This window comes from Zootoca vivipara, chromosome 15, assembly GCF_965207765.1.
Source record: "Zootoca vivipara chromosome 15, rZooViv2.hap1.1, whole genome shotgun sequence".
Lineage (NCBI taxonomy): Eukaryota > Metazoa > Chordata > Lepidosauria > Squamata > Lacertidae > Zootoca > Zootoca vivipara.
In genome coordinates this window covers 10,473,421-10,492,300 of record NC_142598.1, presented here as the reverse complement: position 1 = coordinate 10,492,300, position 18,880 = coordinate 10,473,421, and the positions used below count along the sequence as shown (strand labels likewise).

General features: G+C 47.7%; 1 protein-coding gene across 3 annotated transcripts in view; it reads right to left on the bottom strand.

Moving 5' to 3' along the window:
* The window catches only part of KANK2 (KN motif and ankyrin repeat domains 2), a 75,601-nt gene that overhangs the window by 13,061 nt on the left and 43,660 nt on the right, over positions 1-18,880 (bottom strand). For all 3 annotated transcript variants that reach the window (XM_035140748.3, XM_035140747.3, XM_035140750.3), the window contains 3 exons: positions 5,660-5,781; positions 2,078-2,745; positions 510-1,374 (listed from right to left, as the gene is read on the bottom strand). In XM_035140748.3, coding sequence (XP_034996639.2) covers positions 510-1,374; positions 2,078-2,745; positions 5,660-5,699 — 1,573 coding nt within the window. In that variant the 5' untranslated portion in view covers positions 5,700-5,781. The remainder of the gene's footprint in view (positions 1-509; positions 1,375-2,077; positions 2,746-5,659; positions 5,782-18,880) is intronic.

The window sequence follows — 18,880 nt, the reverse complement described above, 5'->3', positions numbered from 1 at the left end:
CACTCCTAATTCAAAGGCGGCAGGTAAGCACAACATCCAATCCAGAAGTAAACAAAGAGAAGCAGCATAGATTTGGGAGGCAGGGAGGAAGGAGAGTCAGGCTGCTTGCCCTCTTCTCTTGGCCAAGATATTTGGGTCTCACACGACAACAGCACATTCTGATGTGCTGCAAACTGAATGGAAAGATCCTTACCATTTTTTGTTTTTTTGTTTTTGTGTACCCTAAGCAATTGGATGACAGAAAAGCTTTATTGAGAGTGGGGAGCCCTAGTTTGAGGACTGGTTGAATTTGTGGGAAGAATAATAGAATTGTAGAGTTCCAAGGAACCCCGAGGGCCACCTCATTCAACCCCCTGCAATGCAGGAAAATGAGACAGATTTTCCACAGTTGGGGTGAGTGTATTCTTCAGAAACACAGAAACACACACACACACACACACACACACACAGAGAGAGAGAGAGAGAGAGAGAGAGAGAGAGAGAGAGAGAGAGAGAGAGAGAGAGCTTACCTGCTGTATCCTGCTGTCCATTCCCCTCTGTGCCAATGATGCTGATCTTTCTCACGGTGTGGAAGGTGGTAGCTGCGCTCTCTACACCAGCATGGACCGGGAACGTGGTCTCCATCACCTCGTTGCTGCGGTATGTGGCATAGAGCGGCACCATCGCTTCTTCCGACCCCACGTCTTTGCCTGCCAAAGCTTTGAGGCTGGCATAGGATTCCTTGTTCTCCAAGCTCTGTGCCCTCTGCGGCCTGTGGTCCAGCCCTGTGGCTGTGCTGGCAGCGACCTCTGGCTCCCTTTCCACTTGGACAACCTTGACCGTATCCACCCGAATGGGGACTTCCTGGGGCCTCTGAAACTCTCCGCCGCCCCCTTGCCCCGGACCCTCTCCCCCTACTTCCCATTCTCTCAGGCCACCACCGGACGTTCCTTTGCCCTCCTTCTCCTTGCCCTGCAGCTCCAGTTTCTGTTGGGCGGCTTGAAGTTCTTGGAGCGCCCTCTTCAGCTGCATCTCTAGCACGGCAATCTTGGTGGACAGGGCCTGAACAGCCTGGCGCTGGCTCTCCTCCTCCGGGGAAGGCAACCCCAACTCCTCCTCCTTGACCGCCACCCCAACATCGCACCTCCCCACCTCTGCCTCTTCGGCTGACATGCCCACACCCACTGACCTCACTTCCTTCTTGTCCAGCCTGCCTCCTGCATCAGGCCCCGCGCTGCCCTCCTCATTTCCACCAGCCCCCTCCTCGGGGATATCTATGTAGAGCTCCCCCCTGGATTTTCCCTTGCCGAACCCCCCCGGGTGCCCCAAAAACTTCTGGCTCTTGAGCTGGACACTCAGCTGCCTCTTCTCCTCCTGCAGCACCGAGATCTTCACCTGCAACATATGAAAATGATGTATCGTTGGTACTTTACTCCAAGTAAAGCAGCAAAAATGTACGGGATAAGTTCAAACATTTGCTGGAAATGTAAAGAAAAAGAAGGCACCTTTTACCATATGTGGTGGAAGTGTAAGGTTGTAAAAGAATTCTGAGAAATACTATATAATGAATTGGAAAAAAATGTTTAAAATAACTTTTGTTTAAAAACCAGAAGCTTTTTTAGGTGCAGAAATATCGAAGGAGTACAAAAGACTGTTTATGTACACAACAACAGCTGCACAGGTGCTCTTAGCCTACCGATGGAAGGAAGACAAAGTTCCCACCAGAGAGGAATGGCAGACCAAACTGATGGACTATGCAGAGATGGCAAAAATGACTGGGAAAATCAGAAACCAGGAAGACCAGAATTTCAACAAAGAATGGGGGAAATTTACAATTTACCTTGGAGACCACTGTAAACACTTGAACTCTTCAGCAGGATTTGAATAACACTTGTAGTGTAACAAGAACTAGGGATATAGGGGATACTTAAAAACTGGTGTGACTTAAAATATGCAGTGGAAAAGGACTAGCGATGGAACCCATGGAAGGGTGTGGGGAAGCCCAGAGATTCGAGTGAATCTTTGTTTATTTACCTTTCTATTACTTACGATTTCGAATGTAAATTTTAATTTGTAAAACCAAATAAAAATTATTCACCTGCAGCACTGGGATCATCTTGACCTGCTCCTCCAACTGGCGCAGCTTCTTCAAGGCTACGGCCATCTGTTCCCGGACATGCTGGAGGTGCCCTGGCGTTGGGGAGACTGGGGTGGAGAGTCCTGAGCCGATGGGTGTGAACTGCCCAGGGGCGCCTTGCTGTGAGCCGTTGTAGGAAGTCTGGCGGGAAAGGCACTGGCTTCCCACCAAGGAGCTTGTTGATCCAGATACGCTGCTGTGGAGGCTCCCAAGACCCCCTGCCCTGGTCCTTTCTCCATCTCCAGAATCCGCCTGGTCTTCTAGCTTCTTCCTGGCATCCAGCAAGGTCTTCTCCACGCGGGCATTGAAGTTGCCGGGTGTGGCGTACTGTGGGTAGAAGCTGCGCCCACAGTAGGAATAGGAGGAGTGGCGGCTATCCATGCTGGCATTGGAGCAGAGGGACTCGGTGGAGGTCCACCATGAGCCGGTGTAACCATAGCCTCTTGGCAGGGAGCTGTAGCGTGGCCGGCGGTGGACTGGAATGCGCTTGATGGTGTGGCCCTTCTCAATGTCATCCACGTATTTGAGGAAGTCCAGGTCCAGGCGGTAGCCATAGGGAGTTTCCACGGAATAGGGCAAGTCCTGCTCCTTCCCATGGAAGGCCATAGCAGAGGCAGGATTGGCCTTCCCTGCAAGAGCACAGGGGGGAAGAGATCAGCTTAAAACATTTCTTTATTTTTGTAATTAGTTGAGCACCCTTGAGAAGGCATTGATCATCTCAAATACATGGTGAAGTCGGGACTATCATGTCCTGGCTCAACAAACGTACCTGAAGGAGCATCTCCACCCCCATTGTTCAGTCCGGACACTGAGGTCCAGTTCCGAGGGCCTTCTGGTGGTTCCCTCACTGTGAGAAGTGAGGTTACAGGGAACCAGGCAGGGGGCCTTCTCGGTAGTGGCACCCGTCCTGTGGAACGCCCTCCCATCAGATGTCAAGGAAATAAACAACTGACTTTTAGAAGACATCTGAAGGCAGCCCTGTTTAGGGAATTTTTTTTAATGTTTGATGCTTTATCATGTTTTTAATATGCTGTTGAGAGTCGCCCAGAGTAGCTGGGGAAACCCAGCCAGATAGGCAGGGTATAAATAATAAGTTGTTGTTGTTGATGATGATGATGTTGTTGTTGATGATGATGATGATGATGATGTTGATTTCTGGGTGATGGAAACCTAAGATAGGAAATTCTGTTGAAGGATTCCTCGGGTGGGGAATATTTTTTACTCCAGTGGCCTAATCTTTTCCTGGCCCCACCCCATGGGTGGGACAACCCACCTGTCAGTCACATGGTGTCATTATGTCACATGATTGGCAGCTGGGTCATCCTACCCACCTATCAAAATCTCTTACACAGGGTTCCCAAGCAACTGACAGGTGTCTCAGAAGGCTGCATTTTTCAAGCATCAGCTACATGAGGGGAAAAGGTTACAGGTAGGTAGCCGTGTTGGTCTGGATCGAAGTAAAATAAAAAAATTCCTTCAGTAGCACCTTAAAGACCAACTAAGTTTTTATTTTGGTATGAGCTTTCGTGTGCATGCACACTTCTTCAGATGTGTGAGGGGAAAAGTCTATCTTGTAGAGCAGGCATGGCCAAACTTGGCCCTCCAGATGTTTTGTGACTACATCTCCCACCATCCCTAGCTAACAGGACCAGTGGTTAGGGATGATGGGAATTGTAGTTCCAAAAAATCTGGAGGGCCGAGTTTGGCCATGCCTGTTGTAGAGGATGCCTGCGAAAAACCAAAGAATTGGGGCTGCTTGCAACCAGACTAAGCTGGGAACAGGATTCCACAGCCAATGTAGAACTGACCCTCTGAATCTGACCATCATTTGATTGACAGTGGCTGTGGTTTGGACAAATTGGATCCCCTGGCAGACCAAGACTGGACTGAGGGCTGGAGAGTCCTCATCCCAATGTATTCACAGAGCTAGATGCATCTGCCTCATGTACTAACTTTGCATCAATTAAGGCGTTTATGATTTTTCAGTGGAACCACAGGAGTTCCTCCACTGGCAAGTGGCGCCAATTTCAAGCAAGTGAGACTGGGAAAATGACAATTTTGATTTCTCTCAGTTCTCATTTTCCCAGTCTTAAGTTCACTTCTCCACGTTTCCACCTCAGTCTGCAATTTTTTTATTTTAAAAATCATCGGCGTTCCTCCTAAAGTACTCATTTTCTAATGCACATATAGTATTTTTGTATGCTGCTTTCACTAATAGGCGCATTTCTGTGTATACTTCACCTGAGTATTTTACATTTTTCAATTCCGTACACACTCTGGTCAGTGACCGAAATAAATCTATTCATTCATATCTGTACAAACTACTCGAATGGCAAAATCTGGAGGAGTGTGAATTTTGAAAGATGGTGGTGTTTTGGAATGTGTGAATGAAGTGGATTTGCCTTTGAGTTCAAACGGACCCTTATTTCTCCCCATACGTAAAGGTTTGAAGTCTGTAGCCTGTATTTCCCTCAGTTGTGTGTGTGTGTGTTGAATTTCTGTTTTCTTGGCAAATCAACAGGTCTTTCTTCTTCTTCTTCTTCTTCTTCTTCTTCTTCTTCTTCTTCTTCTTCTTCTTCTTCTTCTTCTTCTTCTTCTTCTTCTTCTCCTCCTCCTCCTCCTCCTCCTCCTCCTCCTCCTCCTCCTCCTCCTCCTCCTCCTCCTCCTTCTCCTTCTCCTTCTCCTTCTCCTTCTCCTTCTCCTTCTTCTTTTTACACAACTATAGAAAAAGCCAATTGATGTTTGCTCCGATTTGGTGCTAAAGAGAGGGTTTTCCCAGCAGAAAGCGGAACCCAACACATTAAGAGTTTTATTTTGAAGCCTCAGCTTATTTTTCTACAACAGGCATCCCCAAACTGCAGCCCTCCAGATGTTTTGGCCTACAACTCCCATGATCCCTAACTAACAGGACCAGTGGTCAGGGGAAGATGGGAATTGTAGTCCAAAACATCTGGAGGGCCGAAGTTTGGGGATGCCTGATCTACAACCATCCTAGGTGCCATAACAGCTGATAACAGCGGAACGCCTACAACAGCTCAGGTGATCCCAATTTCTCTGTAGATTCTCTTGTTTTAGTATGGTACTGCTTTCGTGTGGAGGCTCAAGATACATCAGACATTTTCCAGAAGCAGCACAAAATATTTTAAAAATCAAATTGCGGAAGTTACGAAACCCACAGGTAAAATGGTGTACACAGACTCCGGTGTGCAGGACTATTCAGGGCCACAATACGTTTTGAAAGGCTAATAATTTTCCTTCGATTTTGTAGTAACATTTCTTTACACAGCTGCAGTTCTTGATTTTGGGAACATGGGGCGGGGTGTGTGATTATGGGGGCTGCCCTGATGAGCCCCTGCACTTCAGAATATACCACTACCGCTTCCTATCAACCTCTGCATCAAATACCCTCTCCCTATCAAATCTAGGAAATGGATCTTCAGAATTTTATCTGAGGGTTGGCCTTACATCACATCCAGCAGGCCTGATGCTCCATCTTACAGCTTTATCTGTCCAAATAAAGTGTTCACGCACATGCACACATACCTGGGAAAGCAGTGGTCTCCATGTGCAGAACCTGTGCCATTCTTGAATTCTAGCCCCAGTTCAAAGTGTGCGTCCAAAACAACAAGGAAGTCCTTTCAGAGCACAGCGAGGAGCCACACAGCCTGCAAAGAAAAGTAGATTAAAGCCACACGTGCCAGATATGAGACTATATTATGAGGCATCTTGTTTCTGTTGGTTGAAGGAATGGATGATGTTAGAGAATTCACATATTTTAGACTTAGAAGGTCATGAGAAATTTTTTGGTTGGCATGCTTATTTCTGATATGAAAAGGTTACAGTTCATAAAGGATTTACAAATCATATAAATTGAAAATTATTCCATTGGTGAACGATGGAATTCATTGCTACAGGAGACAGTTAGGGCCACCAACCTAGTTGGCTTTAAAAGAGGGTTAGGCAAATTAATTGAGGGGAGGGCTATTGCTGGCCACTATCCATGATGGCTATGCTCTGCCTCCACAGTTGGAAGAAGTATTGCTGCTGGAATCTGCAGTGCAGGAGGGGAAAGCGCCCTTGTGCTCAGATCCTGCTTGCAAGTTTCCCACAGGCATTTGGCTGGCCTTCATTTTCAAATGAAGGCAAATGTCCTACAAATATATAGAAAATAGGGGGGGGGAGAAAAAAGAAAAAAAAGGTAAAGGGCCTCTGGACGGTTAAGTCCAGTCAAAGGCGACTATGGGGTTGTGGCGCTCATCTCGCTTTCAGGCTGAGGGAGCCAGTGTTTGTCCACAGACAGCTTTCCGGGTCATGCGACCAGCATGACTAAACCACTTCTGGCGTAATGGGACACTGTGACAGAATCCAGAGTGCATGGAAGTGCTGTTTACCCTCCCGACGCAGCAGTACTTATTTATCTACTTGTACTGGTGTGCTTTCAAACAGCTAGGTTGGCAAGGAGCTGGGACAGAGCAACAGGAGCTCACCCCATCGTGGGGATTCAAACGGCCAACCTTCTGGCCAGCAAGCCCAAGAGGTTCAGTGGTTTAGACCACAGCGCCACCCGCGTCTCATGCAAGAAAAAAATAAATACTGGTGGGAAGGAGGATGGTTGCTGTAGAGCAGGCATGTCAAACCTGCGGCCCTCCAGATGTTTTGGCCTACAACTCCCATGATCCCTGGCTTGCAGGACCAGTGGTTGGGGAAGATGGGAATTGTAGTCCAAAACATCTGGAGGGCCGCAGGTTTGACATGCCTGCTGTAGAGGCATGAGAACAGGAGGACACCAGGATCAACAACGGGGCAAGGAGCAGCAGGAGGAGGAGGGCTGAATGGTATTTATTGTTTTCTAATGACCAGCCAAATCTTAGGCTGCAGCTCCCCAGTATTGTTAACATTTCTGGGGGGGATCACTGAGAAGCCATTAAAATTCCTTATCTCCTTATCCATTTTCTCCATTCTGGCCTCAAATTCTCTGGCTGCAAAGCACAACCACAAGGAAGGGGGTGGGTGGAGAGAGACTTCCTTTGTGTGTTGTCTTCTCTCTCTCCCCCCCCTCCACCCGCCATCCCATGTCAGAACCCCCTAGCCCAGCCCCAGCGCTGGGTCAGCAGATAGTCTTGCGCTCCTTTCTTCCAGCTCCTTCCCCTGCCAAAACCTCAACGCCACTAGACGGTCCTGCTGCCTCAACCCTGTTCCCACCGCCCTGCTCCTTCTGCAATCGAAGCCGAGGGCCTGGCAGATAGCGAGCGAGCACGGGCCTTCCCAGCCAGAATGCCTGTGTCAGAGCGAAGGAGGACCACAAAAATGAGTGTCAAGAGCTGAGGCCTGGAGCGGGAGGTGCCACGACTTCAGTTGCAGGCGGCTGGCCAGGAATAACTTTCTGACGAGGGAGGCTGCTGGGACTCCTCTGGTCTGGAAGCCCTAATCCCTGACAGGAGCAGGGGTTTGGAGAGGAAAACAAGCTCTGTGCATGCTCAGAGTCCCTTGCAGGTCCAAGCATCGTGCTCCCCACTCCCCAACTTGCAGGCAAATAAAGGACCACATAGAATGGCTTGGATAGAAACAGGCCACAACTTTATTGAATACAGATGAAAGAGGTTTGGCACCCGCCCACCGGAATTGACGCATAGGTCAATCCAGACGGTGGGGTTCCTAAGACTTACATCACATAGGGTGACCCCCAACAGGGACCGCCGGCTGGGCACACAGACATGACCACTCCCCCCGGATCCCTTTAACAAGATACCCCAACATTTGGAGGGGCAGATGGAGACTACAACCTCCCCTCCATCCAAGACAAAAGACTGCCCCAATGCCCAACTCAGTTGTGATGACTGCTATGAGGTAGGCAAAACCACCGGGTTGGAGCCAATTGGCCTGGTGGACAAATTCCTACCCAGCCCCAGAAAACAGCAACCACCATGGCCACATCAAAGTCCTTGACCATCAGCTTGAACCAAGGGAGGATGGGTGGGGGACCCAACGAGGGGAAAGCAGGTAGGGCCCCTGTGAGGGTTGTTTAAATAGGCAGGGAGCGGACCTGAGGGAAGACTTCCTGCTCTGTTGGCTCCACCCCCAGCCCAATCCGTGTCCCAGCCTGCATCCCTATTTGCCAGTCTGAGATGCAAGCTAGGATCCGGCTTCTGATAGGCGGTGTGGGCTTAAGTCCTCGCCCTCTATTTGGAAGGGACACCAATGCCGCGATGCCTTCATCGGGGACCTTGGAGGAGCCTCTGCCGCCCTGCAACACCCCTGCCCCGAAAGGCAGAACGGACTTATTCTTCATAGTCATTTCACATGCTTTAGGGCTAAACCCTGGAGAGATCCATAATTACCATACCATTTGGTGTAATAAGGTGTGGCAACTACCTTGGATGGTACAAATTCCTGGAGTAGAGGTGGTCTGTCGTCTGCAGTTAATCATGAGAGCTAAATAGAACCATCCACAAGGGCATGGCAGAATAAGGGAGGGTGGGGAGAGGGAGGGTGGCATCACATGGAAGCGGAATACGTGAATTGGTCTTTTGCATCATGCACTATCTGAAAGGAGGTTCTGGCTGAGAGCTAGAATTGCATTTAACCAGCAATGTCCTATTCAGGGGCGGTGGGTGGAGAGAATAAAAGGATATGGCTTCACTGAGTTGCGATTCCTGTATTTGTTGTTGTTGTTGTTTAGTCGTTTAGTCGTGTCCGACTCTTCGTGACCCCATGGACCAGAGCACGCCAGGCACTCCTGTCTTGCACTGCCTCCCGCAGTTTGGTCAAACTCATGTTCGTAGCTTCGAGAACACTGTCCAACCACCTTGTCCTCTGACGTCCCCTTCTCCTAGTGCCCTCAATCTTTCCCAACATCAGGGTCTTTTCCAAGGATTCTTCTCTTCTCATGAGGTGGCCAAAGTATTGGAGCCTCAGCTTCACGATCTGTCCTTGAACTAAATGGGTCCCTTCCAACTCTACAATTCCATGATTCTATGATTCACGCTTACAAAGGAACAGGAAACTTAAGAGGACCAAATGCAAGCCATACGTACCATCTCTGCTGAGGTCAGATCCAGCTGGCATCATAGGCTGTCAAGTGACTGACAAATGGGCAGCTCCACCCCCTGTCAAATGTGGCCTGTTGAGTTGGTCACAATCTAATCTGGCCTGCTGGCCAAAAGTGGTTCCCCACTCCTAGACTGGAGTCCTGGGGCAACTCACCACCTTGTCCGAAATGCATTGGTGGGGGCCAATGTCTTAGGAGCTCTCGCGCCATACAATAATTCCAGTTGGAGAGGAAATGTGAGTGTTCCTTCCCCTAAGGCTCCTCACTTCATTTGGGTGAATGAATGAGCAAAGCTTTGCTGTTCTGAAGAGGGGATGGGGAGTCACTTTATTACCGCACAAATATTCAAGGAGGAAAGGGCTATGCCTATTAGGTGCCCTGGCTGGGCATGTGAGAGGTGGTCGCATCAACAAGTCTGATGCTTGGATTCAACAGCTTTACTCTGCAAGCAACAGCTGGCTCATCTCATGCGCACTGCTATCCAAACAGCCTGCAGCACAAAGCCATTACTCAGACACAGAAAGCAGCCAGATCCCACACATCTTCAGGCTGGGAAGAGGAGGCGGGAGGGGGCACGATGTACTAAGTCATGGTGATAGCTTAAGAAGGAGTGAGGGGGCTTCACGTCCCGGGGTCTTGTTGGAAGAACTCCAGTTGACCCTATTGCTGCCGGAGCAAATGACGGCATCCTTTCCAAACCAAAACCACCTGCAATCCCTTCCCTATTTTGGTTTCTGGGGCTGGTGGAAATGCAACAAGCCTTTCCGAAAGAGGGGCTTGTGTGCTGTGATTTGGGATGGGGCCAGCCATTACATCACAGCCACGCCTTTCGGGCTGTGCAGGCAAGGTGCTTGGCAGATGTGAAGAGGACGCATCTGGGAAATCTCTTGACAGCTCTGCCTACCTCAACTCCAGTCTCGGAGGGTTTGCAACCCCACACCCTCCCGCACGGCCAGCCGCAGTTCCTCTTTGCTTCCTGGCTGCCAGAAAAAGCTCGGCCTGTGGAACGTGAGCCGGTAAAGCGGAGGCTGTGCAAATGGGAAAAGGGGTGTGTGTGTGTGTCTGAGAGAGGGGGGGGGGAGAGAGAGAGAGGCAGCAAAGCAAATGATAGGAACCACAGTAATCCTTGGCCTTAGTTAGGCCTGGTCTGAAGGTTGGAGGGAAGGCAAGCAAAAAGATGCCAGCAAGGGGAGGGGGAAGAGAATGAGCAAAGCAAACATACCAAGAGTTTGAATTTTGTCAAAGTTCTCATTTATTTAGAAAGGATGCTGAGAAAAAATTTATAATGACAGCTCTTGCGTTGTCACAGGTATGAGTTCCAGGCAGGCTAAGCCTCTCTTTTTGGACAGCTGCATATTCCTACATTGCAGGGGGGTGGACTAGACTCTAGAATTCTATGAATCTATGAAAATCAACTAACAACTAAAAGGAAGAAATGCAATATTGGAGTGTCGTGGTGTGCTCCCCAATCCAGGAATACTGTAGGATCCAGGAAAACTGGATGTTTATGTGTTTTAATCCATCCTTCTGTGATTGCTGAACTTCAGCTGCCTTTCCAGACGCAGAAGAAGATTCAGTCACAATTCTCAGCTTTGCTAGCAACTCCTTTGCAGAGCCTGGGGCAGCCAGCCAGCCAGCCAGCCAGCCAGCCATCCGCTTGTCTCTAAACCCCCAGCTCTTCTTCCTAACCTTCACAGAGGCGAATATTGCCAGCAGGGTCTCTGGCCCAGCTGACTGTGAACAAATCTCACTCCCTTAAATGCAGGAGCATAGCGTGGAAAGGATTTCGGGCTGGTGGCACATTTAGTCCCGTATTATATCAGCAAAGCATCTGTAGCCCAGGGGAAAGAGGGCTGCTTCCCATGCAAGCCAAGACAGCCATGAGGTTTCTTTCCAGAGCTGTAGCCAGGCAGACCTGCAACTCCTAGCAAAATTCCGTGTGGTTTGGTCACACACAAACACACACCAGAGCCACTGCCAGGGATCTGGAAAGTCTGAGGCAGGCAGGGGAGCGACACTGAGTCATGGTTACGGATTTCATGCTTCTAAAACCATGCAACAAGCATTTGACCTCATGAAATAGGTTTCAGTTTGAGATGCCGGTTCTACTACTTGGCTTGGAAGGAACCAGCCTGTGGAGGTGGCTATAAGAAAGGACTCAAATGTCAAACCTGGGGGCTCTGCCCTGAAAGTGGGAAGGAGGCTGAGCCAAGGTTGCCCCCAAAGCAGACCTTGGGAATGGAGCACATAAGCTTCCACTGTCTGCCCATGAAGCCACTATACCCCGTATGGAACTAAGTGCTCATATCCACAACTTGTACCGCCATAAAAGCCTGACAGGCTTCATAGTACCAGCTCATCCTTGAAGGACGTGAAAGAGTGTATCTGAGCACGTATCCTAATTACCAGAGGTGTACCTAGGCTCGCTTGTGTCCTTGGCAAGTACCTCCTCGGCTGGGACAGACCATGGGCCAAAAACTCAAAAAGGTTGCTTTCTGCCTCATTTGGCCCCCACCAGTGACTCCCTCCGTGGCCATTGGGGTTGGGTCTGCTCAGCCTCACCTCCTCTTCCTCTGTCAGTCTGTCTGAGCATGCAGGCAGGTGGGCTCCTAGCCACTCTGAACCAGAGTGGATATAGATTATTTTTGCTCCCCGATGGGCCTGGGCCCTTGCCGGGGGCCAACCTGCCCAACCCATGGCTATGGCCCTGACAACGAATGAATGTTTGGAATGCATTTTCAGGTCAGGGAATGTGGCTTCAAGGTTTCCTTGAGCTTTGGCACTACTCTATTTACAAATTAACCATTGCATTGTGACTCTGCCCTGACATGGCAGGAAGGATAGGCTATCCAAGGCACTGAGAAAGAGAAGATCAACACAGAATCATAGAATCGTAGAGGTGGAAGGGACCCCAAGGGTAATCTAGTCCAAGCCCCTGCAATGCAGGAATCACAGCTAAAACATTCACGACAGATGGCCATCCAACCTCTGCTTAAAAACCTCCAATTAAGGAGAGTTCACCAACTCCCAAAGGAGCCCGTTCCACTGTCAAACAGCTCTTACTTTCATAACGTTCTTCCTGATGTTTAGTTGGAATCTCCTTTCTTGTAATCTGAATCCATTGGTTTGAGCCCTACCCTCCAGAGCATCAGAAAACAAGCTTGCTGCATCTTCCATGTGACAGCCTGTGACAAATTGAAGCACTTTTAAAATGTTTATTTCTGCCCGGCTGGCAAAGAGTTAACCCACCTCCAGCCTGACTGGCATAGAACTCTGATGGGGGCGGGACTGTGCCCGGTTTGAAAGGAGGGAGTGTCGGTTTGGTCAGTTAGGAGGGAGAGGGAGGAAGGTGTGGTGTGGTGTTATGAGGTGGCTTGTTAGAAGACAGTGAAGAGGCTAGGAAAACTTAAAGTTAAATGTTTGACTGAGTTTATTTTGTACAACTGGAACAAAGCTAATTAATAAATGACACGTTAAAGAATCACTTATGTTTTTAACACAATAAAACTTCATCTCTGTTTTTGCCAACAAGAGGTCCGTCTGTATTTTTCCAGCGAGGTACCAGGACTCACAGCCGTGGTGACTCAAGAGAGGGCAAAACTCACCTCAGGCAGGGAGGTGGTGGTTTGTGTCCTGAAGTTACACGGAGGAGGCTAAGAAGGGTAACCTGAGGTGCCAAGAAGTTGCCAGAGTGCATAGGGCAAACTTCTACAGTGGGGGAATCCAACTGAGGGAGACCCTTTACTGGAGGCAAGAGGTTATTCCTGGGGGACAGCCTAGAGTTTCTTAAGGTACCAGGTCACGCAAGCTGGAAGGCTCTCCTTACTAAGAAACCCATTAGTAAAAGGGGTTTATTTTTTTTGAGGCGCCAGGAGAAGAGGGTAGGTGTTTTCCCCTCTGGATTCCTGTGTCGCAGTGATAGTAAGGTAGAGTGGGACCAGGGTCGTCACATTTTTGGTGGCAGCGTCGTGATCGAAATTAAAAGCTCACGCGCCTAGTTTGGTTTGAGTCTGTCAGGATTTTCCTGTGAGGAAAATGACTCACGTAAGAAAACCCAGAGAGGCAAAAGGAGATGAAAGAACGGAAGGGGCTGAGGGAAGCCCAGGTTCTGAGGTAGAACTGATGAAACTACGAATTGAGATGGCCCGAATTGAAGCTGAGAGGGAAAAGATAGCAGCTGAAAGTGAGAGGGAAAAAGCTAGAATTGAAAGTGAGAGAGAAAAAGCTAGGATTGAAGCTGAAAGTGAGAGGGAAAAAGCTAGAATTGAAAGTGAGAGAGAAAGAGCTAGGATTGAAGCTGAAAGTGAGAGGGAAAAAGCTAGAATGGAAGCTGAGGAGAGAATGCAGTCCGAGAGATTAAGGGTTCAATTAGAACAGGACAGAATGAAGCTTGAAGAGATACGTTTGCGATCAGAATTAACTAGTAGCCCAGTTAATAATGATAGTACCACAATTAATTTAAAAAGGTTCCCCAAATTTGGAAAGGACGATAATGTCGAATCGTTTCTATTTACCTTCGAACGCGTTTGTGTGGAATTTCAAATACCTGAGGAGAACTGGATGCTTTATTTAAGACCTCAAATTTGTGGGATACTAAGTGAAATTTATGCTGACCTGAGGGAAGAAGAGCTGTCAAGTTACCAAGTATTTAAGCAAAGGGTCAGGGTTCGATGTGGACTCACGGCTGAACAAAGCAGAAAGGCTTTTCGTGAGGCAAAAAAGGAACATAAAGAGACTTATGCCCAACTAGCTAGCCGCTTAGATAAATTACTTGACAGATGGATTCAAGGGAGTGGAGTGAAGGACTTTGATGAGTTAAAACAATTAATTTGTTTAGAACAATTTTTTAAGCAAATCCCTAGCAATTTACGTTGGTTCTTGAGGGATAAAAAACTGAAAACTGTGGCACAGGTTGCTGAGGTCTTAGACGAACTACAGGGAGATTTCAATGAAATAGCATTCCCAAAACACTCACAGAAGGGTAATCCATGGAGAAACAGAGAAAATAAAGACAGGCAAGAAAATTTTCCTGTCAGGGAATCAGTTTCTGACAAGACAGGGTCTAAGAAAATCACTTGTTTTTTCTGTAATCGTGAGGGCCATGTACGTGCCAGGTGCCCCCTGCTGGTTAAGTCGCAAACTACACCTACTGCAGCTAAACAAGTAAAACTGGTAATGCAGTCACAGGAAAATAGCTCGCCTCAGACAGAAGGCTCAGAGAAAGCGGACAGTCCAGCTGAGACTACTTCTAAGGTCTTACAGGTCTGGAGGGCTGAGCAGGAGTGCAACCAAGATTACATGGAGCCAATTGAATTAAATGGTCAGTCTTGTTTAGGTTTGAGGGACACAGGAGCAGAAGTCTCACTTGTTAAATCACAATTTGTTCCAAAGGAGCAGTACCTCAAGGGTCAGTCCTACAGTTTAAAAGGCATATGGGGCCCACATTTTGAAGTACCATTAGCTGAAGTTGATATTACCTACAAAGGATTTTGTGGCAAATGGAGAGTAGGAATCCTAAATGAATTGGAGGTGCCCTTTTTAATAGGGAATGACCTAGCTAGTCAGAAGCACCGTATTCAAGTGATAACTAGGTCACAGTCTCAAGTCACTGAGAGTAATCCTCCTGCAGTTATAGAGTCACCCATAGAGCCTGGTGAGGGTGAAGGGCTGATTAGCGTGCCAGTGGTCCAGGAGCACGGTGCCCAATTCTTGAGTGATCAAAAAGAGGATGAAACTATAAAAGAGCTGTGGGGTAAAGCACAAAGTCCTACTGCAGAAGTAACTGTGGAGAACCCCTGCTTATTTACCACCATTGAGGGAAGATTGTATAGAATTTCTAGGAGGAGGAAAACTGCTGCTGTTTGGGAAAGGAAGAAACAGTTAGTGTTGCCAAGAGCTTACCGGTTGCAAGTGCTACAAATGGCACACGACGCACCCTCAGCAGCGCATCTAGGCATTAGGAAGACTAGTGATAGAATCCAAGCAAGATTTTACTGGCCTGGGATGGGCAAAGACATCAAAGAGTATTGCAAGTCCTGTGTGATCTGCCAAAAAGCAGGCAAAAGAGCGGACAAAACGCGAGGCTTGTTACAGTCTATTCCCGTAATTACTGAGCCCTTTTCCAGAGTAGGAGTGGACATCCTCGGGCCTATCTCCAGAGTTACAAAAAGGGGGAATAAGTTTATTTTATGCCTAGTGGATTATGCTACGCGCTATCCAGAAGCAATACCTCTAAAGGACATTGACTCAAAGACTGTAGCAAAAGCCCTCATGTCGGTGTTCTTAAGGCTGGGATTCCCCAAGGAAATTATAACAGATTTAGGGACATCCTTCACGTCCAAGACCATGGAAGAGCTTTTAACTCTTTGTGGGATTAAGCATGTTAAAACTACGGCTTATCATCCACAGTCGAATGGCTTGACGGAGAAATTTAATTCGACCCTGAGCCGGATGTTAAAAACCTATTCCATCAATCATCCTAACGACTGGGATGAGAGGCTGCAACACTTCCTATTTGGTTATCGCGAAGTGCCGCAGGAGAGCACAGGGTTCAGTCCTTTTGAACTCCTATTTGGACGACAGCCACGAGGACCCCTAGACTTGATGAAAGCAGCGTGGTCAGGGGAGGAGCAGATTGACAGCCCTGATGTTGTGACGTATCTACAGGAGCTGCAGAGCGACCTTCAAGAGCTACGGGAGCAAGCTGCTCACAACTTGCAGCAGGCACAGCGTCGACAGAAGCAGTGGTATGATGCACACGCAAGAGACAGATCTTTCCAGCCCGGTGACAGTGTGCTCGTGTTAAGAACAAGACGTCGAAAGAAGTTGGAGATGTCGTGGGACGGTCCCTTCAAAGTGGTCGAGAAGATATCTGCGGTGAACTATCTGGTAGAGTTAGATGGAGAAGGGAACCGATGTAAAAATTTTCATGTAAACTTACTTAAGCCTTATTTTGACAGAAATAAGTTGGTGTTGCAAGTAAAGGGGAAGATGACACAAGGAATTCATTTAACTGGGTGGGGAGAGCTGAGTAATGGCACAACTCTAGCAGAGGTGTCATTCGATGAAAGTCTGACCCCAGAGCAAAAGGAGCAGTTAAAATTAGTCCTTGCTCAGTTTGCTCAGATCTTCTCAAACATCCCAGGGAGGACCAACCTAGCAACTTATAAAATAGACACAGGGTAAGCACATAAGTGGGAAGGAAAACATCATAGCGGACGCTTTGTCTAGGTATATTTTTGGGAGGTATAGGATGGTGCAAATTATTATATGAAACGGTAATAACCCTAGCAGAACATTTGTGCTTAGGCATTATAGTCTGACACATGCCAAACATGGTTTATCTGTGTACAAGTTTATGAGATGTTAATTTAGTTGACTTTGTAATATGAATGTTATAGAATGCATTGAAGTATTTTTAACCCCAAGCCCATTGCTTTGGCATTGCTCTAGTTAGTTAAGAGCAAGCCGACGCAATGTCTTTGTGGTGGGGGAGATATGTGACAAATTGAAGCACTTTTAAAATGTTTATTTCTGCCCGGCTGGCAAAGAGTTAACCCACCTCCAGCCTGACTGGCATAGAACTCTGATGGGGGCGGGACTGTGCCCGGTTTGAAAGGAGGGAGTGTCGGTTTGGTCAGTTAGGAGGGAGAGGGAGGAAGGTGTGGTGTGGTGTTATGAGGTGGCTTGTTAGAAGACAGTGAAGAGGCTAGGAAAACTTAAAGTTAAATGTTTGACTGAGTTTATTTTGTACAACTGGAACAAAGCTAATTAATAAATGACACGTTAAAGAATCACTTATGTTTTTAACACAATAAAACTTCATCTCTGTTTTTGCCAACAAGAGGTCCGTCTGTATTTTTCCAGCGAGGTACCAGGACTCACAGCCGTGGTGACTCAAGAGAGGGCAAAACTCACCTCAGGCAGGGAGGTGGTGGTTTGTGTCCTGAAGTTACACGGAGGAGGCTAAGAAGGGTAACCTGAGGTGCCAAGAAGTTGCCAGAGTGCATAGGGCAAACTTCTACAGTGGGGGAATCCAACTGAGGGAGACCCTTTACTGGAGGCAAGAGGTTATTCCTGGGGGACAGCCTAGAGTTTCTTAAGGTACCAGGTCACGCAAGCTGGAAGGCTCTCCTTACTAAGAAACCCATTAGTAAAAGGGGTTTATTTTTTTTGAGGCGCCAGGAGAAGAGGGTAGGTGTTTTCCCCTCTGGATTCCTGTGTCGCAGTGATAGTAAGGTAGAGTGGGACCAGGGTCGTCACACAGCCCCTTTAGCTATTTGAAGATGGACAACATTTCTCTTCTCAGTTTCCTCTTTTCCAGGCTAAAGAAATCCATCTCCCTCAACCATTCCTCACAAGGCTTGGTTTCCAGACCCTTCATCGTCTTGGTTGCCCTCCACTGCACACGTTCCAGTTTGTCAATATCCTCCTTAAATTGTGGTCCCAGAACTGGACACAGGACTCAAGGTGGGGTCTGGCCAAGGCAGAATAGAGAAAGCCAACCAGTTTAGCTTATACAATCAGTTAAGTCAAGATAAGCCCCATGACAGGACTTCATTCTCCAATTTGTTTCCATGACCAAGAAGAACCCTTCTTCCCTGGGAGTTCAAAGCGCGATGAGCAATCAGATAAGCAACTGCAGGGTTATCTTGCAAATGCAGAGCCAGGTGAAGTTCAGAATGCAGTGCAAGTTAACAGTGACCGTGAGCTGACAGCTGCACAAACAGAGCATGCCAAATTGATTTGGGTGGGGCAGGAAAACACATGGCAGGCAGAGTTTGCAAATGAGTACACAGCAAGGGTACAGTGTTTTGCATCCTTACAAAACCTCACCTATGAATAATTTTACTTTTGAAGAGAGGGAGAAAATTGTGCTGCAGATGTGAAAAGGAAGTGTGCTTGCAACTTTATATAAAAAAAATACGAAAGCTGACTAGTGTGGTCATGGGCTCATTTGGGAGGGCTAAAACATGCTATTCTGTACACGCGTGTTCATACACGTGGTCTACATGGCATTTGGAACTCCTGACAAACTCGGCATTAAAAAAAATGTCTCTGTAGGCTATGTTTTTGTTGTAGCCAGCAGAGAACTGCAAGCCTGCCTTGTAGTAAGGGCTTCTTCATTCTACTGTACCCTTTTCTGATAGTTATTGAAGATGACATCATAGCCAAAAGTGCCCATGACATTGGACAGGCACAGTTCAGGAAATTTCAGCAAGCAAGGCTGTTTGACTTGTTGAAAGAGATCACAGGTCCAAATCTTGAAGGACTGTTTCCAGCTATTTGGAGAAGAGAAGGAGAAAAAAAAAGATGAAAGAAGATGCTGTTTCAAAAGAGGAGGAACAGAGCACTGATATGAGGAGGGACCTGAATCTGTTCTCAGGACTATTCATCACTTCCCATTCACAAACAGGAGATCAAAGAGACTTCAAACGCAATCTCTGGCTACCTTCTATTTCAGCACCCAAAGAATTCTGATGCAAAGTCTTATGACGAAGCATCTCTTTTTTTGCAGCAAACAGCAATGCTTGTCCCAAGAGTGATGCAGCAGTTGCTGTTTATTCTCTGTTGGTAAATTTGTGCAACTTTGACACTGCTCGAAATTTTCACGAGTGTGCCAAGGTAGGTCTCCTTGCCAGGCACCAGCAGTCAAGCAAACGGATATCATTCGGGATGTGCATAAGAAAGACAGCTTGCAGAGAAGTGTTCAAGAG